The following is a 21,171-nucleotide window of genomic DNA, read 5'->3' as shown; positions in this document are numbered from 1 at the left end:
GGGTTTGTGAGCGCGAAGGAAGTGAGGGACTCGGGTGGGAGATATGTGATGGTGAGTAGGGTACTGGAGGGGACGCCGGTGGTCTTGGTGAATATGTATGCACCGAATAGGGACAATGTAAGTTTCATGAGGGGGTTGCTGGCAGTGATCCCGGACTTGGCTATGCCAGTTGATTTTGGGAGGAGATTTTAATTGAGTCCTAGAGCCGAAGGTAGATAGGTCGAGCCCCAGGTCAATGGGCAGAATACGAATGGCAAAGGAGCTGGGTGAGAAGATGGGTATGGTTGACCCGTGACATTTCAAAAACCCAGCGGGAAGGGAGTATTATCTTTTCTCACATGTGTACAGGGTGTAGTCCAGAATTGGCTTTTCGTGTTGAGCCAGATTTTGGTCGGAGTGGAGGGGGCAGAGTACACGGGGATAGTATTCTTAGACCTATGCCCCATTGGATGGAGATTCGGGTTAGATCGGGATGGGAGCAGAGGCCGGGGTGGAGGCTCGATTCTGGGTTGTTGGCAGATAGAGGGTTTTGTGACAAAGTGTGGGCTGTGATTAAAGATTATGTAAAATTGAACAATGAAGACATCCCACGTGTTTTTCGTTATCATTATAACTTGTATGTGGTTGCGCGCGAATGCAAACCCCCTCACCCTCACTCCACCAGCCGTTAATGATTCACTTCCCCATAGCACCCAGAGCCCAGTGACAAGTAACAACACACCATCATGGTGTGATAGGTTTATAACGTGGTGCTCCTTCTCATATGTAATTGAATCCCTTCTAGCATTGGCGATACTCTGCAGCATCGTACAGACTATCCGCATGAGAAAATGGCGAAGGAGAGCCTACCGCTCTCGCACCCCGGTATACAGGATGAGATCCCCTATTTCCGGTTTCCACCAGGCCCCCGAAACCCTTGAGATGTAATAAAGAACTTTCGTTTTGTTTGTGTGTCATTTGTAAATTTAAAAATGTGTTTCGTTTGCAACTGAAAGATTGTTCAACTCTGTTCTTGACTGCCAAGCCAGAGAAAAATGTGAATGCTGCTATGATTTTGTACTGTTAGGAAGTTAGTATGTTTGGATGATTTAAGTGAGAGTAGTTTATTGAGGATAGTTAGAGGTTCCAGTTCTTGTTCTGTAATGCATGTCCCTTTTATGACATAGCGCCACTTAGAATTGACAGTTAAAATTCCTTGCATAGTTATGGTCAGTGTAGAGGCCATGGAAGAGTGCTCGCTGGGTCAGGGAGGGAAGATGACGCAGTTATGTGATTCTTCACGCCTCGCGTTAGGGATCACAAGGAGGGAGTGTAGCCACCTGGGTTGGCTACTTCACGACTTTAAAATGGAGATCCGCTAAGAATGCAGGGAAAAATGGCCAAACGCAGAAAAACAAGCAGGTGCAAAATCTCCTGTATATTAGAACTTGCAGAAACCCAGACAGCGCTGAAACTAACAACTATCTACATATTGATGAGTGATCCCAGGGAACAATTGGAAACATTTAAGATAATCGAGGCCAAGCCAGACTCCTCGGCGCCAGCAGAAGCAAAGACAAAGGAACTCCAACGGACACTTAGGAACCTCCCAGCGATTGGGAACAGCTCCAGTATTGGAGAAATCGATCCAAGTGATCAGAACTTAGTCCAATCACTTGGAACCAGGTACGGGGTCTGCCCAAAAAGGCGTGAAGCCCCTGGGGACTATAAAATAGAGTCCCCAAGTTCAATTCGTTCTTCTTGGCAGGGTCCGGCCTAACAGCTTCTTGGCAGGGTCTCTCAGCAGCTCGAAACAACCCTTGACCGTGACCTGCCTAGCAGCTGCACCAACCAAGTAAGTGTCTGTCCAGTCAACGCACGCTATGAGATAGGCGCTCCTAACCCTTAGTCCATACCAGCTGGAAGCCTGCAGACTCAGAAGCGAATGAAAGGCCATTTGTTGCCCTGACCTGGTGGGCCAGTTTCCAAAGGTAAGTATTGGCCTATTAGTGTTAGAAATAGTCTAGTGAGTAGTATTTTATGCATACGTAGCGATTGACTGTGTATATAATAAATATGTTTTGATTTGAACCTTACTAACTGGTGCATTGAGTTATTGATCAGCACTTGAACTTGAACCTCGTGGTGGTATCATAAAGATACCTGGCGACTCTAGAGCAAAGGTTATAAAACAGAGCAATAAGTGCAAAGCACACTTAGCACAACGAGCAACAGTATGAAGTGGGGAAAGACTCCGTGGCCCGATGGCTATCTGACAGAATTTTATAAGGAGTTTGCGATGGACCAGATACCACATCTCTTGGAGACATTTAATAAGGTGTTGGAGAAGGAGGAGCTGTTGGAGACAGTGGCCGGGATTCTCCAACGCCCCGTTGGGTCGGAGAATCACCGGGGGGCGGCGCAAAACTCGCCCTTCCGCCGGCTGCCGTATTCTCCAGCGGCGGTTTTTGGGCGGGGTTCACGCCACGCTGGTCGGGGGCCATTGGCAGCGGGACCCCCCCGGCAATTCCCCGACCATCGGTTTCTGGCTAGTCTCGCCAGCGTGGATTAGACATGGTCCCACACGGCTGGGGCGGTCCTCAGGAGGACGCAGGGGGATCTGGCCCCGGGGGTGGGGGGTGGGGGTGGTCCCCACTGTGGCCTGGCCCACAATCGGGGCCCACTGATCTGCGGGCGGGCCTGTGCCAAGGGGGCACTCCTTCCTTCCGTGCCGGTCCCTGTAGGGCTCCTCCATGGCCGGCACAGAGAAGACACCCCCCTGCGCATGTGCCAGAATACGCCAGCGGTTCTGCGCATATGCAGGATCACGACGGCCCTTTGGCGCATGCGCGGACTCATGCAGTCCCTTCGGCGCCGGCTAGCGCGGCGCCAACCCCTCCAGCGTCCACCTAGCCCCTGGAAGTGCGGAGAATTCCGCTACTTCCGCACAGCCCAACGTCAGAGTGGTTCGCGCCGCTTTTGACGTCAGCGTCAGGCCATCGCGCCGATTGCGGAGAATCTCGCTGACACAAGCAACGAGCACATTACAGTAATACCAAAAAAGAGGAAGCAGCCGTTGGAATGTGGGTCATTTAGGCCTATTCATTGTTAAATACAGATGTGAAAGTGCTGGATAAGTTTGTGCAGGAAAGGTTGTCTCCCAGGGGTGGTTGCGGGGACCAAAAAGGCTTCGTAAAGGGCAGGCAGCTTTCTAGTAATATAAGGAGGCTGTTAAATGTGATCATAACCTCGTTGAGATCTCAGTTACCGGAGTTAGTGGTGTCCAATGGTGCGGAGAAGGCATTTGACTGGGTGGGGTGGCGGTACCTGTTTGAGGTCCTGGGAAGGTTTGGTTTCGGGCCAAAGTTTGTGGCATGGGTGCGCTTGTTATATGTTGCACCGAGGGCGAGTGTGCGGACCAATGACACGGGTCCACGGAACTTTACAGGGGAACAAGGCAGTGGTGCCCGCTGTTGCCGCTGCTGTTTGCACAGGCTATAGACCTCTGGTAATGGCTCTTAGGGGGTCGGCAGAGTGGCGAGGGATTATGAGGGTGAAGGGAGTATCGGGTGTCGCTCTATGCTGCTGACCTAATATTGTGTCTTTCAGTCCTGCTGGGGAGCATGGAGAGGATCATGGGCCTGTTGGGAAAGTTTGGGCGTTCTCGCGATACAAGTTAAATGTAGGGAAAAGCAAAGTATTCCCGGTGAATGAGTTGGGTTGGTGAGCCAACTTAGGGGGTGGGGGGGGGGTTATGACATTTAAGGTGGCTAGAGGCAAGTTTAGATACCTGGGAATTCAGGTAGCGAGGGAATGGGTGATGCTCACAAATGGAATTTAACAAAACTGGTGGAGGCTAGGGAGGATCTGAAGAGGTGGGACACGCTGCACTTGACTTTGGCAAGGAGGGTCCAAGTGGTGAAGATGAACATTCTGCCGAGGTTCCTGTTCATATTCCAGATCTTCCCGATCTTCATACTGAAGGCCTTCTTTTGAAAACTGGACACAATTATTTTGGACTTTGTTTGGGCAGGGAAGGTACCAAGGGTTAAGAGGACCCTGTTACAGAGGCAGCATGGAGGATTGGTGTTGCCGAACCTGCTACATTATTATTCGGTGGCGAACATGGAGAAGGTGAGGCAATGGTGGGACGGAGAGTGGGTAGAATGGGTTAGGATGGAGAAGGAATCCTGGAAGGGGTGCAGCTTAAGCACTATGTGACGGCAGTGTTGTCAATGGCACCAGGCAGATACTCGAGAACCCTATGGTGCAGTCCACGGTGAAGATCTGGAATGAGCTGAGGAGGCACTTTAGGATAGAGGGGATGTCGGTGTTAACACTTTTGCTTGAAAACCACAGTTTTGAGCCAGGTTTGGTGGGGGGGGGGGGGGGGGGGGCGCGGAGGGGGGGGGGGGAATTGATGGTATATATAGGAAGTGGAGAAAAGTGGGGCTGCGTAAGGTGAGGGATTTGTATCTGGAAGAAGGTTTTGCCAGTATAGATGAATTGTATGAGAGAGTAGAGTTCCCGAGAGGATGTGGGTTTAGGTACCTGCAGATAAGGGACTTTGCACGGACGGTTTGCAAGGAGTTCTCCAGGTTGCTGAAGCAACTGTTGCTTCTAGATGTGGAATGGTTGACAGGATGTGAGACATATATAGGTGCTGGGAGAACAGGGAGGTGAGCGGGGGATGAAGATTAAGGAGAAGTGGGAAGATGAGCTGGGAGGGGAGATAAACTGAGGAGTGTGGAGTGAAGCACTACAAAGGGTAAATGTGACCTCCTTGTGTGCAAGGATGAGCTTGATACAGTTCACGGTCGTACACAGGGTACATATGACTCAGGCAAGAACAGTGAGTTCTTTCAGGGGATGGCAGACGAGTGTGCGAAGTGTGAGCAGGGACCGGCGAATCACGTGCATATGTTCTGGAGCTGCGAAAAGTTGGCGAGATTCTGGGTGTGAGTGTTCACAGCCCGAGCAAGGATAGTGGGGGAAAGAGGTTGAGCCAGAACCTTTGGTGGCGATATTTGGGATTTCGGAGAATCCGAAGCTGATGGATGTGAGGAAGGCCAATGTTGTGGCATTCGCCTCCCTGATTGGCTGGCGACGAATCTTATTGGAGTGGCTGTCAGCAACCCCACCGGGGGTAGCGGCCTGACTGGGGGACCCATATGATTTTCTTCGGCTGGAAAAGATCAAGTTCAGGGGTTCAACGGAGTGTTTCGAGGCAAGGTGGGGAATATTTGTGACTGTGTTGGAGGAGTTATTCATCGCCGGGGGGGGGGGGGGGGGGGGGGGGGAATGAGGGGGGAGCAAAAGAGGGAGTAAATTTGTACAAACTCTGTAATTGTGTGTTGGGAAATGTTTCCCGAATTGTTTACGTGTTGTAATATTTTATATACGTTTGGAATAAAATACATTTAAGAAAGGGAATATCTATAAATATTCAGCAAACAGTTTAAGAAATATGTATCTTCCACAATTTCTGCAACAAAGCTTTGGTTTGGAATATGGAAGCTTCTGTCTGCAAAGATCAAACTCTTCCAAGTGATGGAGACACAGGGCGTGATCTAACGGCTGCGCCGCCCCCAACTCGCGATGCGGCCAGGAAATTTTGTGAGAGGCCTCTCGTGAAAGTTACCCAGCTCGTTACACCTTGCGAGATCTAAAGGTATCTTGCCAGGCATCATGCTCTGGATCCTGCCCCCAATGGGTGGGACCCAGATTTGCATATTCAAGTGAGTAGTTAGCCTCACTTCACTTTGTCCATGCGAATCATCCCAGCGCCTGGGATTGTATCCCCTCGCCTCGCAGACCCTGGCTGGGCGCCGTCTAGCACTGGTCTCCACAAATGTGGACCAGGCGGAACGTCACTTAGGATAGTCTCCCAGGCGATCCCAGTTCCTCAGTGCAGGATATGAAGGTAAGTGTGGCCTTGGAGGGGCCTTCCTCGCCAAGGCCCAAAAGAAGAAGTGTCCTGTTTAATAGTGAGGTCGTTTTTGGCGCTGCAAGCGCTGGAAAACACTCCGTTAAATCATACCCACAATCATTGTAAAATCTGTGCTTGCATTGTGTTTTTGCTTTTTTCTCCTGAATGGGCTGCTGTTTCTATGGCCTTTTAATTAATGCATACATTTTATTACACCGTTTTTCCACAGCTACCTCTTTCTTTGTCTCTTCATAACAATAGGGAATATATTGGACAATTCACATCACTCCAGAACCTGACTTTTCCTATGTAAGCTTCGAAACTAATCTAGCCTTGAATTCCTACACCAAACTGATTAAGAAGGTAGTGGATATCTTCAAACCAAGAACGTTTGTTACAACTCTGTTTGCTAATCAGGTGAGTTATCACCAGCAAATGTTTGTTTGTTTTGTTGGGTAGATTTGTAATGCTGCACAAATTCCCCTTTGTGGATCCAGATTACTGGTGTGAGTAGATCATGTCTGCATGAGGTTATATGTTGAACAACTCAATGTTATCTCTAGGAAGGGCAGCATGGTGGCGCAGTGGATAGCACTGCTGTCTGACGGCGCCGATGACCCGAATTCAATCCCGGACCTAGGTCATTGTCCGTGTGGAGTTTGCACATTCTCCCCATGTCTGCAGGGTAGGTGGATTGACCACGCTAAATTGCCCCTTAATTAGAAATTTTTAAAAATATATATTATCGGGAGAAACATGAATACCATTTATCAAGTGCTTCTCTAACTACAAATGTGGGTAAATGGGATTGAACGTACAATGTGATTGACTTGTCTTGTTATAATTTATAGCAGATGATCAGCATATGTCCCATTGCATTGCACAGATAGAAAGGTGCCATTTTATAATGTATTATTGTACACTATTGATGAGAGTGTTTACATCTTGGTCGCACTTTCGTGGTTGATGTGAATGGCCCACAGTAAGAAGTTTGACCATTGATGAACTCTATTTAACCTGGGCCATAGATTGTAACTGGAGGTGAAATTATTTAGCTCCACTTTCCCTATGATAAAAGGTTCTGCAAATAGTTATAAACTAATCTTTGTGCTTACCCACTGCACACTTCCAATGAAGAAAGAATGGGCTTTAATGCACCAGACTGTCAGCTGCTTGTAAGTCTCTACCATCTCCCATTAAAGAGGGGTCAGTTGATCAAAGTTAGCAGAAGATCAATTTTCTTTGATACTTTATCAAAGTTGTTCAATTGTCACATTGATATCTTATAAATGATATTTGATCTAATTAATTTAAAGTGCAAGGTAAATTTTCCACTTTAAAATATGAGCAACATGATACACAACAGTACTTTTGTTTTATTTAAAGGCTGGTGGATACTTAATGAAATGTCTGGACTGAGGGTGTGAGTTTTCTGTGCCTGATACTTTAAGGCCACAGTCGATGTAATCTCTGTGGGATTGTTTGCCAACTAGTTATAACCAGATATTTACAACCAATGACTGTTTAAAGAACACATTAGGGAGTAATTTTTCCCCACTGCATTACGCCCGGTGCCGACCTGGGTGCAGTGGGAGCATTGCAGGGTCGGCCCAAATCAGGCTTCGCGCAGGCGCAAAACCGTCCTGCCGTGCCCGACGCGATCTGGATCATGCCCTGGCTGGCCATGATCCAGGTAATAGTATTTAAATGAGTCATTTGCAGCCCATTGGAGGCTGCATTCGCCCAACGCCCGGGAGTCACAGGTCGCACTGGCAAGGTCTCAATTGGGCGTTGATTAGTTGTATTATGGCCTCTCCCAGGGTCTTGGAGGCCTCTAGGGCACAATCTGGTGAGCACCACACAGTTGCTGCTGCACATCAGGTGGAGCAGGAACATTCAATGAGTTGGAGGTCTGCTAAATCCCAGGAGTCCCGTTAAGATGCTGAGCCTCGAGCATGCTGCCTCACGGTGCCACGGTCCCAGGTTCGATCCCAGCTCTGGGTCACTGTCCGTGTGAAGTTTGCACATTCTCCCCGTGCCTGTGTGGGTTTCGCCCCCACAACCCAAAGATGTGCAAGGGTAGGTGGATTGGCCACACTAAATTCCCCCTTCATTGGAAAAAATGAACTGGGTACTCTAAATTTATTTGAAAAAAGATGCTGAGCCTCTGGACAAGCTTCTCCCAGACCTTATACAGATGCTAGGACACGGCCGTGAGATTCAGGAGGGGATGTCAGTGACATTCCAGCGGGTGCATAGCTGAGCGGAGGAGTCCCAAAGGCTACGGAGGCAGGAGATGATGCCGACACAGCCTGGCACCAAGGACAACACTGCTAGAGAGACGACCGCAGCCTGCCAGCTCCTGGACTATAATGGCAATGCCATCTGCTTGTCTCCAACAGGAGCATTCACGCAAGGCTAAGGTTTGAAATAGTCAAGCCAGTCAGGGCCTCCCTGTTTGCCGCGCATGCGTGCAAGCAGCTAAACCTTGTGCAGCGGGTCTACACAATGACCTCCCCCAATGTGGATCTTCAAGCCGGCGTTGACGACATCCTCGCTCAGTATCCGGATGTGTTTGACGGGATGGGCACTCTGCCATATCGGTACAAGATCCTGCTGCGGCCTAATGCCATGCCTGTGGTCCACGCTCCACACCGGGTCCCGACTCCACTGAAGGAGTGCCTGAAGGCGCAGTTGAAGGAGCTTCAGGACAAAGACATAATCTCCAAAGTCACATAACCGACTGACTGGATCAGCTCGATGGTCTGTGTAAAAAAAAAGCCTTCAGGGGAGCTGCGCCTCTGTATTGATCCCAAGGATCTCAACCAGAATATAATGCGGGAACACTACATCCATCCCGAAGCGGGAGGAACTAACAAGTGAGATGGCACACGCCTGGTTTTTCACAAAGTTAGATGCATCACACGGATTCTGGCAAATCCAGCTGGATGAGTCCAGCAGAAGGCTCTGCACCTTCAACACACCATTTGGCAGGTACTGCTATAATCGTATGCCGTTCAACATTGTTTCGGCTTCGGAGAACTTCCATAGAATCATGGAGCAGATGATGGAGGGCAATGAAGGGGTTTGTGTGTATGTGGACGACGTTATCATATGGTTCACAACCCCCGAAGAGCACATCTCTTGTCTCCAGCAGGTATTCCGCTGTGTCCATGCCAATGGCCTCAAGCTGAACAGGGCAAAGTGTTGCTTTGGCATGTCAACACTTAAGTTCTTAGGTGACCAGATATCTCAGCAGGGTGTGTGCCCGGACGCAGACAAGGTCAAGGCCATCGAAGCCATGAAGACCCCGAAAATAAAATGGCAGTGCTGCGCTTCCAAGAATGGTGAACTTCTTGGGCAAGTTTATCCCAAACCTGGCCTCACACACCACGGCCCTCAGACACCTGGTGAAAAAGTCAACTGCCTTTGAGTGGCAGGCAGCTAATCAAACAGAGTGGTTGGAGCTGAAAGCCAAGCTCACCACTGCACCTGTATTGGCATTTTTTGACCCTGACAGGGAAACAAAAATCTCGACAGGTGCGAGCCAGGACGGCATCGGCACGGTGTTGCTCCAGGACGATGACACCTCATCCTGGGCACCGGTTGCCTACGCATCACGGGCGATGACACCCACCGAGCAGCGGTATGCCCAAATTGAAAATGAATGCCTGAGCCTTCCTACTGGAATTCTCAAGTTCCACGATTATGTCTACGGCCTGCCGACGTTCACCGTCGAGACGGACCACAGGCCTCTGGTCCACTTTATCCAAAAGGACCTGAACGACATGATGCCTCGGTTGCAGCATATCCTCCTCAGGCTCAGACGATATGACTTTGAGCTTGTGTACACGCCTGGCAAGGAGCCCATTATTGCGGATGCCTTGTCCCGTTCCATAACCTTGCCTGCCGACCCGCCGGCATTCGTCCTACAGATCGAATCACAGGTGCAGCTGTGGGCCAGCAACCTCCCGGCATCGGATGAAAAGGTGATCCGCATTCGCGGCAAGACAGCCAAACACCCACTTCTGCAGCGTGTCATGCGCCTCCTCGCCAATGGCTGGCAAAAAGGGCAGTGCCCTCAATTCTTCAATGTGAAGGAAGGCCTGACAGTGGTTAATGGTATCCTCCTCAAGCTGGACCGCATTGTCATTCCACTCAGTCTAAAGAGCTTGGTGCTCCGGCAAATCCATGAGGGACATCTGGGTGTTGAGAATTGCAGGCATAGAGCCAGGCAAGCTGTCTACTGGCCTGGAATTAGTCAGGACATCTCAAATATGGTCTTCAATTGTCAACGCTTCCAGCCAGCATAGAGCAAGGAGACGCTTCGCAGCACGAAATTGCGACCTCCCTGTGGTCCAAGGTGAGCATCAACCTCTTTCACGCCAATGGTCGTGATTATGTGCTCATCATCGATTATTTTTCCAACTACCCAGAAGTTGTGAAGCTCTCGGACCTCACATCAAGACCGTCATCAAGGCCTGTGAGGAGACGTTCTCCAGGCATGGTATTCCACTGACTGTCATGAGTGACAACGGTCCTTGCTTCAGCAGCCAAGAGTGGTCAAGATTTGCCCAGTCATATCAGTTTCATCACGTCACTTCCAGCCCACATTACCCGCAGTCCAACGGGAAAGTTGAGAAAGGGGTGCACATAGTGAAGCAGCTCATCTGCAAGGCCGCGGATTCTGCTTCTGACGTCAACCTTGCGCTGCTTGCATACAGGGCAACCCCTCCGTCTACCGGCATGTCACCGGTTCAACTCCTGATGAACAGGGGCCTGCGGATGACTCTTCCAGCCGTACATTTGCCTGATCTGGATCATCTCCTGGTGCTGCAGAAGGTGCAGAAACGCAGGGACCGGCAAATGCAGGGCGATGATGCTCATGCCACCAATTTACCTGTGCTATCCCTGGCGGATACGGTCCAGATCCAGCTATCTGAGGGAGGCTGGTCAGCTCCAGCTGTTGTTGTTCGACAGGCTGCTCCTCGATCGTACATTGTGCATGTGGCTGATGGCTCTACTGTGCGGCAAAACAGACAGGCACTGCGCACATTTGCCCGCCTGCAACCACATTCTTCATTGTTTCCCTGTTATTGTGCCACCTTCTGACACCTCGAACCCCAAGGCCACCAGTCTGGCTGTAACCCCGCCTATCAAGGCGCCATCGTCCCCGCCACCACCTCTCTGGCGGTCGACCAGGATCAGACACAAGCCCCAGAGACTGGACTTATGAACATTTGTTTTGTTTGCTATGTTTTGTTTTTGCACGTTAGACACCTGTTTTCATATGTACATGTGTTCCCATCTGCCATCTCATGTAAATACGTTAGTTTTTCGGCCTACACATGTATATACTTTCACATATGCTGCCGAAAAACATTTCAAAAGGGGGGATGCCATGATATGCAGACATGCACAGAATGAGATACAGACAGGCAGCTAATGAACACAGAGAACAGGACATAACCAATCAGCAGGCAGAACACTTGGGAAGGTTTCCCACTATAAAAGGCACGAGGCACTCACACTCCACCTCTTTCTACTGGGGACATCTACAGAGTGAGTCCGGTGTATAATCATGTTAACGCATACAGCACGTGGCTAAGAGCTAGTTTGGTTCAGTCAGACAGAGAGATCACACTTAGGTTAGCAGAGAGTCGAACTCACAGAGAACTGTGCTGCGTGACAGGTTCAATAAATCAAATGGAACTAACTTCAAGGTCTGGAGTATATTTCAGTTATAGCTGCATCTAGTTGCAGCCTGTGTTTTCTCAGTGTACTTAACACGACAAGCAGATAACCAAAAGTACTGTCCTGGAGGTGGCAGGCAGCAGCTGTAGTTGCCTCTGTAATGGGTATCCACAATATTTAAAGTTTGCTTGAAGTCCTCACAGACAAAAAACTCCTCACTCCCCCTCCCAGGTCCAGGAGTAACCCCCAATCCGGAATGTTTCAGCCCCCAATCAAACCCGACCCCCTCCCTCCTCCCGAGCACTAGGGCAGCAGCTCCAGTGCCCTTCAACTGCAATGCCAGAAAATGGCAATGGTTACTCACCTCCTCACTTCCCCTCAGTAGCCATTGCGCCAGCTTCACATTTTTAAAAAGGAGTACTGAACAAAACCCAAAAGATTTCTTGCTGGGGAGCCAGTTAATTCCTTGGAGGCCGTTGCATTTGACGTCAATCTAGCTTATGATAGTGAAATTATTGCAATTTAGGGTTAATGATATGCTCGTCTTATTTGGCTAAGATCCTGAACTTGCCATCAGAAATGGACCTGAGATGGCAAACTGAATTACACCTGGCGCAAATCTTGATTTTGGCCTTTCCCACCATTTAACCGGTGCACCCAGATCCGCACCAGGCACAATGCGGTGGTTAAATTGCGTCCGTGGTTTCAGTGTAGAATACAACAACATTTTAAACTAAAATTATAATAGGGCTACGACATATAAAAGTAAACAATTTAGTAAAAAAAACGGAGGTTTGTTTACATCGTATAATCGGCCAATAAACATTATTCGCAGATAAAAACAAGTCAAATAAACAACACATTTAAGTAGGAAGAGGTTCATCGACAATTAACACAATCTCACCAGGAGGTCCCTCTTCTTTCAAAAATCATTAACTTCAAATGCAGTCTTTCCGAGCACACAAAAGGATCAAGTGACATTTATTTTGCTAACCTCTAGCTACCTAAAGTGGGCTGATCAATTTGGTTTTAAGTTAACATAGTATATTTGTGACGTGGTATTTAAAATCTGCTGCATGTGAGTCAATACACAGTTTACAGTGAAGCAATGTTTTACTGTAACATATGGCAATGCTTTTGCCTGTGGCAAATTGCATATAAATGAGACTCGAGATAGAAACTGTAAGCGCAAAGTTGGAGAGGTGGAGGACATTTACAACATCGAGATTGTTCGAAGGTTTACATACATAGTTTACATAGAGCATACAGTGCTCTGGAGGCCATTCGGCCCATCGAGTCTGCACTGACCCACTTAAGCCCTCACTTCCACCCTACCCCCATAACCCAATAACCCCACCTAACCTTTTTGGTCACTAAGGGCAATTTATCATGGCCAATCCACCTCACTTGCACCTCTTTGACCTGTGGGAAGAAACCGGAGCACCCAGAGGAAAGCCACGCTGGCACGGGGAGAACGTGCAGACTCCGCACAGTGACCCAGCGGGAAATCAAACCTGGGACCCTGGCACTTTGGTTTCAATAGAAAATCAGCTGCAACATTAAAGCAATCCCACCATAGGCAAAAATCAGATTTCTCTCTAATTTCATGGACAGTGTTGCATTTTTATCCAAACTCCCTTTACCATTGATTCAACAAAAAGTAAAATTTACATTAGCGCATAAGATATGGACTCGGTACCGCACAATTTTGTAATTGTCACTATTTTAAACCCATTTGAAAATGGTGTTTACTAACACCAGTGCAAGAAACTGTAAATCCAAAAATGTAATCAGTTGTCTTGTATGATTCTGGGAACTGCCTTCTGCCAAATATTTTGATTGCTTGGTACGATTTGCAATTCTTTAAATCAAAGATTTATTTGATATCTAAATTTCAACAATGCAGTTGAATCAACTTTCAAATAGGTTGAATAGGCTATTTGCAAGTTTCAACAGCGTGCAAATGCTCTGCGGCAACATTTTATCATTCTTGTATATTCAAACTGAGCAGATGTGAGGGCATCAGGAAATAGTGCAGAGCTACAGAGAACTTCACCTCCCTCGCTGTCAAACTCAATGCAGCCTTGCCATGGATGAGTGCAACAACTCCCTTGAACTCATCATTAGTGATTGTCACATACGAGAACAGATGGCTTGAATTACCCTCATGTAAATTGGAATGTTTATTTAATCTGTTTATTCAATCTTCATTCCCCTAAAAGAAATGTATCTAGGTCCTGGATAGAACTGTAAAGACAGAGTGAGCTTCCTGGGCTGTACATTTTCTTTATTCTTGTTTCTTCCTGTCTCGTTACATTTATTACATTTTCCAAGGATTCTCTTATCTTTGAGATTGACTCCATTACTTCATGATATTACAGAATAGTTGCCTTTTGCTTAGTCTCTTTTGAGTGGGTGATTGTTCCCAAACAGTGAAATACTGAGGGAATAAAATATTGGTGATTTTATTGCTCCTGTATTTCTCATTAAGAAGAATTTTATTTGCATGTTACAAACCCCACGCAGCAGCATCTATATATAATCTTATTTATGTTGTTTAAAAATTAAATAGCTCTGTTACCCAAATATATTTTAGGAGCTATGAGAGCTGACTTAATTGCACATTTTTGAGCCTCTGAAACACAGTGTAGTTAGTTTTGTTCATTTATGCATTACAACGCTGACATGGCTGAGTTGAACAGGTAAAACTGAGCAAAACTTTGTGATCCATTTTGAACTGCAAAGTCTGCAATAGAGCTCAGTGTTGTTTATAATAACCAGCTGCCAGAGTGCAGGGGTAAGAGCTTATGCTGTTACAGTTTCTACATCTTCATTCCCTGGACTCAGTTGGACTTTTGAAAGGTGACCATGAATGGCAACAAAATTACTTCTTATGGTCAAAAGGATGGCCTGGGGTTGGAGGTGCTGGTTAATCCAAAAGACTGGAACACACTTTTTTAGTGTTTGGCTGCTGGAGACTTAATTAGTTGTTTTGACTGCTCTCACTTGTCCTCTTTATTGTATAGTGCAGCTCTAAATTCAACATCAGTCAATAAAGCTGCTGTTGAGAGATTCTGAAGTCCATCTAACAAAATGGTTTCAGGCATTTCATATCTGGTGCTCAATCCTGGGTGACTTGAGACCTGTAGTGTCCAAGCACCATTTCCAATGCACACAATAAGAAACAATTAAGAAAACACAGCCCATAGTTTGTACATTGTTGCACTTTTCCTACCTACTCATTTACAGCGTTAAGTGTGTGATGACATGGAGCAGCAATACAGAGTATTTTTTGAAGCTGTAAATTTGGAATTAGGATTGTTCGCTGCTACATGAAACCCTTCCCAGAAACCAAGCTGTGTCAGTAACTCATGGAATGCAGAATGAATAGGTTGTCCCATGAGCTTGGGTGGATTCATTGTGTGCCGTTATGGGACTAATGCGCACATGCCCATTGTCAAGGAGAACATTTTTATGTCTGGGGGCAGCAGCAAATATAGATTTATTAAAAAATTAATTAAGAGTACCCAATTATTTTTTTCCAATTAAGGGGCAATGTAGAGTGGCCAATCCACCTAATCTGCACATCTTTGGGTTGTGGGGGTGAAACCCATGCAGGCACGGGGAGAATGTGCAAACTCCACACGGACAGTGACCCAGAGCCGGGATCGAACCTGGGACTTCGGCGCCTTGAGTCAGCAGTGCTAACCACTGTGCCACCATGCCGTCCCCGCAAATATAAATATTGGTGCGAAATGGGCACAATGCCATCTGTTTTGGTCTCTGATAGGCTGAGCAGTTAGCCTGTCTGTACAACTGGTGATGTAATTTTTCATGCACTGATCCGAGAGGCTCCTCAACAGAAACATTTCTGGCAATCAGCAAGTAATGTTAAAAATGGTTGACTGACTGGACTAAAGCGGGGTTAGGAGTATAGCCTGAGGTGAAATTAACCTGAATGTAAAAGAAAGAGAGTGAAAGAGTTGGTCAGATAGTAATTCATTCCCCACACATTCAGAGATTTGCTTGTATACCTGCTAACAGAAACAACTACCCAATTTCAAAAGAAACCCAGAGTAGTTGTTAATGACATTCCCCTGTCCTTTAGGGCAGGTTCACTTCCCTAAAGGACATTATAATATAATAATCTTTATTGTCACAAGTAGGTTTACATTAACACTGCAATGAAGTCACTATAAAAGGCCCCTAGTCACTACATTCCCCCACCTGTTCGGGTACACTGAGGGAGAATTCAGAACGTCCAATTCACCTAACAAGTACGTCTTTCGGGACTTGTGGGAGAAAACCGGAGCACCCGGAAGAAGCCCACGCAGATAGGGGGAGAACATGCAGACTCCGCACCGACAGTGACCCAAGCCGGGAATCGAACCTGGGATCCTGGCACTGTAAAGCAACAGTTGTAAAAACAACAGTCATTTCATGGTCATCATCAGACATTGACTTCCAGGCTTTCTGTGGTGGGATTCGAATCTGGGTCCCCAGCACATTCGTGGGTCACTGGATTCCTAGTCCAGCAACAATACCACTACGCCACCACCTCCTTACACTTTAATTAATGGAACATCTCTGAGTAACCAGGTTTTAATTACTAAGATTCAAATTTTAAAACGTAAAACTTTTTTCCAGTTATATTGGGGAGCAGCAGTTTATTGGTGAAATAAAACAAAAATCACATTCAAAAGCTTTGAAAGCACATCTTTTCATACCCTTGCTCTCTAAAGACCCAGCGATGATCTGGAAATGAGCATAATTAATGGAAACGCCTAATAATGACTAATTCATCAAGAGGGTATGAGCGGAGTCAGCGTCCAGTGCAATTTTTTTGAACTTGTGGAAATGAAAGCAACATTTGCTGAGAACAAAATTCAGTGGATTTGCAATGACTTTCAAACTCTGTGGCAGCTTATTTCTGATTAGCAAACCACATCTATGTCATTGAATGCAAATATTTTCCCAGGTATTCTGTCATTGCTCACTTTATTGAGAAAATAATGTCTTACTGGTCATTCCTGTGTAATGTTAACTATGTCAGCCATAAAAATATAGTCGTAAAAAACATCATGAGAGAAAAAGTGCTGTTGACTACTTTGGGGTTGCTGCTGGTGCAACAAGATGAATAGAGAACCCAGGACTGAGATTGATGGATGCTGCCACATTATTAAGAGGAAAAAGAATATTATATTCCTGAGCATCAGATCTCTCGATTTAATCAGCATTATACCACAAATAGAAAATAACGCGCTTGTAAATGTATAGTACAATCGTACTGCTAAGTCGAGACATTGCAATTAATTCTGGTGATTCCCTGCAGAGTTCGAAATGTCACATCTCCTGTTCGGCACCTCCAGCCGTGGATGGATTCAAGCGCAAAGATTTGCAGTATGCTCAATTCAACAACTACAGCTTTGTATTTGCTAGTTATGTCAAGCATTAGCTTCACAGCAGAGAAGAAAACATCCCAGCTGTACAGAACGAAGCATGAAACATGAATTACTGCATCAATTACGTTAATCTATTGTAACAGCTTGCATGTCATAGTTAAAATAGGCAGAGAAGTGTAGTCCAATTTGTGCCATGTCAGCCAAGCTTTGAATACAGTTATTTCGTGCAATATTGTTGAGATAACATCTTTGTTAAATATGCTCTGCATTGGTGTGCAACATTTCCATTGATGCATTTTAAGTGGTAGGTTTATGCAAAAAAAATCAGTGAAACCTCTCCTAACTCTTAATTTAACAAAATGCTGTATAAAAGACAAATCTGGAATTCATTTCCTCTGCCTCATTTATGACATGCAGAGAGGGAAAAAACAATTTTTGCCACGGGATTTCAGATTACTTTAAAAGCGTTGATTAATACATGTAATCATGAATAGATACTGTACAGTATAATAGACCTTGGTACCTCAATATTCAAGCATCCTTGGTAATCTTGAACTGATATTCTAAAAACGTGACCATCATTTTATGCAATTTGAAATGATACTAATCGTCTGAACCAATGATTTCATAGGGGAATATTAACCCATTTTAACACAAAGTCACTTTCAACAGCCTGATCACCAATACAATACTCTGCCAGGTATTCAAAAAATATGAATCCGGATGTTTGTATTACAAATATACCCAACAGCAGCCTGGAACTCTCTACATGGAAGGGATAACAGACAGTGTCTTCTCACAGTACAGTCTGAGAAATATGATGCTGAATTTTTTTGTGATTTGCTTAGAGATAATCATACCCCAAAATCATCTGATCTTTCATATCTCTTTGAAGTAAGAGACAATTACACTGACCAATAGTTAAAAATAAACTTGCCTTCTAACTTATGGAAATCTTTGACATTTTTCAAGTCAAGTATATTTCCCCCTCTTGTTACTTATTTCATTTGATCAGATGGAGATGCTTATTAATGAATAGGTGTCTCATTGCATGATTAATTGATATTTAGATAATATCTACTCCTACACCCTTCGTACAGGTATGTCTGTAGAACAGAGAGGTACTCAAAGTGTTAATATTTGGGAAAATATCAGTCAACAGCAAAAACATAAATTGTAGAAATAACCTATTTGCTCGAACATTGGCAGAGGTGCTTTCAACTGCCTAGGCCCTAAGCTCTGGAATTCCCTCCGTAAATTAATAAAACTCTCTTTCCTCCTTTAAGACATTCCTTACAACCGAATACTTTGACCAAGCTTTTGTCCACCTGTTCTAATATCTGCTTACGTGGTTGTGTCAAACCTTGTTTGATAATGTTCCTATCAAGTGCCTTGGGACATTTTATTATGTTAAATGTGCTCCATAAATGTAAATTGTAGTTATTCTAAATTAGAAAGATTTAATTTTGCATATTTAAAAGAAAAATAAATTTGAAAGTGGACTAACAGAAACGCCAATTTGTTAACATTTGTATCTCGTAATTATATACAATTTCCTAAATACTGTACTTTGCCAAGGAAGCTGAGTGACACTTTGGATTAAACGCTGCTCGTCACATCTGGGATATGGGTTTGAATCTAGTCAAAACAGATGGTATGAAACTCTTCTTCTTGGACACCTAGGTTTTAATGAAAGGCATTTGGGCTATATGTAGTTCCCGTGGGCAGAAGACAATATAACAAAATGGCCGTTACATTCAATCCATCTGAAATGATTTGCAATAATTCCCTCAAAGGGGCCATAATGATGGGCAGTCATTGAAAAGAGAAAAGTCACTTAAGTTGAATGGAGAATACTATTTTCATTGCAGGTTAGGTTTAGATACTATTATCAAGCAAGTATGTGGCAGGGGTTAGGTGGTTACACTGCATCCAATCCATGATATCCATATCTGATCCAAGGCTTGAATTTTATGCTTGCCTTCTGCAGGTTTTAAGGCATGGAGGTTGGGGGGGGGGGGGGGGGGGGGGGGGAATGTGAAATTGCATGGAAGGGATTCTCTCTGGGATCCTGCCTACCATGACCCAGGTGCGATTTTACAGTGGAGCAGATAGGACATTAGACGGGAAGTCTACCCTTACCCCATTTAATGGCAGCTTAAGGGCCTTTTCTCATCCAGCCTCAATTTTCAAGTTGGTGAGTACCAGATAGTTGACAGTCCGAATCAGAAAAAAATCACTGGCTCGATCTCAGGCAGGAAGATGGAAGGGAGGACAGACACCTCCATTGGAAGCTCCCTTCTCACTGGGGGTGCCCCCCCCCCTCTCATGGACCAGGCACCAGGCTTCTCCGGACATCCGACATCCCTTGCCATCCTGGCTTATTCCCCTGATTACCCACTCATCACACACTCCCCCCCCCCCCCCCCCCCCCCCCCCGAAGCAATCCCCCACACGTCCCCTCCACAGGATCCCTGCCACTTATCTCACACTAGCTCCTTGCAGTTCAACCCAGGCATGGAGCTGCAATGTCTCTTTTGGCCACTGCTGCGCTGTGCAGGATGGGTGGAAATTGGTGAACAGCTCTGCAAGCCAGAACGTCCTTCTAAGGGTAGATGGAAGTCCCACCTGCTGCCAATCAACACTCATTTGAACCTGAAATGGCATGGTCTTGGGCTGGGATGAACTCCCTGCTGACTCTCCAGATGATCTGAAACATTCAGGTCAAGAGTACTTAATTCTGAAATTCAAAATGTGATGAGTGTGGATTAAATTACATTTTAACATGCCACGCATTCAATTTATTTTTCTATTTTGAGAGTTCCCAAACCTTTTCATTATGGGCTGCTGAGATGTGAATTATAGAAAGTAACTACACAAATTTAAAGTTAATTTCAATTATCCCTTTCATCTGCACGCATCAAAAACCATCAGTAACAATAGACCTTTCTGGTTCTGATTTAGGATTTATTCAGCTAATGAAGCAACAACATGGGGAACTGTCCTGTTCAAAACTTCCATGCCCAAAAAATTCAAATGCAACAAACCAAAACAAATAAGTTGGTTGGGCTTCTTGAAATAGATCAATAGGGCCTGCAGACCCATCCCCTTTTACTTTCATACCCATCACCTGATAAATTATGCTTAATTGGGACACATTTCTTCAAATTACTTGTGTTAATCTGCATTGCGAAAATGGAAACTCCATTTGGAGTTCAAACTGGAGAGTCCTGTGTTTCTGTGTACTGAATATGAATCTTTATCAGCTGTTGGAAACAGGGTTAAACTACTACCTGAATATTTTCACCAAAATCTTGTATGTTTGTGTTGAACTGATATGTTTCTCCTCCTCTAATAGGTAGATAAGAGTTCATGTGTCATTGAGAGTACTGAATCTTTCAAGAAGAACATAAAGATTCTGATTCCTTGATACAGGTGCAAGAGCAAATAGGCAGGATCACATATGACACAATGGCATGAAGTGATTAAATATTCACTTCCGCTCCTAAACTAAGTTAATTCAATTTACTCTAATGTTAAGAGGGATTTAAGTAGAACAAGCTGGCAGGTGTGAAGGACACGGCATATTCTGGAGAGGGTGACTTGTTGACTCTCTTTGTAAGGCAAGAGACAATAAAAAGATATATCCAGACCTCAAAGTACTTTACTGTAATTAGTGACCTTGTATTTTTAACTTGTGTTTAAACCCAGATGTTGTGTATTCCACTAATATTACAGTTAACCACTGACAAGATAGTGTTAAGATTATAACCTTTAAGAAAAGTTTCATGGAATTGAAGAACCAATATTTGCCTGGAGTAAAATCTGTGGTACTATATAGATTCATAAATACAGTAATACATATCTCCCAAAAGTATTACAGTTATCACTGAAGGCCATTGTGTGCATTCTCGACTTGATCAAAGCAGACTTGTATATGGGACTTTTCACAGTAACTTCATTGCAGTGTTAATATAAGCCTACTTGTGACAATAAAGATTATTATATTATGGTTGCATAGTTGCAATTTTAAGGGATTGAAGCTTTCAGTTCCTCTTTTTCTAAGACTGATCCCTTGGTTCACTATTTGAAGACAATGGTTAAGTTACCCGTCTTTCATTTCACTCCTGCATCATTTTTTAAATTGTTCTATTTATACTCATTTCA

The 21,171-nt window shown here is 45.3% G+C and overlaps 1 protein-coding gene across 4 annotated transcripts in view; it reads left to right on the top strand.

The window, feature by feature from the left end:
- The window catches only part of LOC119965003 (S-adenosylmethionine decarboxylase proenzyme-like), a 134,440-nt gene extending 115,924 nt beyond the window's left edge, over window positions 1-18,516 (top strand). For 2 of the 4 annotated variants that reach the window (XM_038795196.1, XM_038795218.1), the window contains exons 8-9: window positions 6,170-6,325; window positions 16,935-18,516. In XM_038795196.1, coding sequence (XP_038651124.1) covers window positions 6,170-6,325; window positions 16,935-17,057 — 279 coding nt within the window. In that variant the 3' untranslated portion in view covers window positions 17,058-18,516. Of the gene's footprint in view, window positions 1-6,137; window positions 6,326-16,934 lie in introns of all 4 variants that reach the window. The other 2 variants (XR_005460418.1, XM_038795206.1) reach the window with 2 other exon arrangements.
- The last annotated feature ends 2,655 nt before the right edge of the window (window positions 18,517-21,171 follow it).

Source organism: Scyliorhinus canicula, chromosome 1, assembly GCF_902713615.1.
Source record: "Scyliorhinus canicula chromosome 1, sScyCan1.1, whole genome shotgun sequence".
Taxonomy (NCBI): Eukaryota; Metazoa; Chordata; class Chondrichthyes; order Carcharhiniformes; family Scyliorhinidae; genus Scyliorhinus; species Scyliorhinus canicula.
The sequence above is the reverse complement of the archived record's forward strand: the minus strand, read 5'-3'. Positions and strand labels throughout refer to the sequence as shown.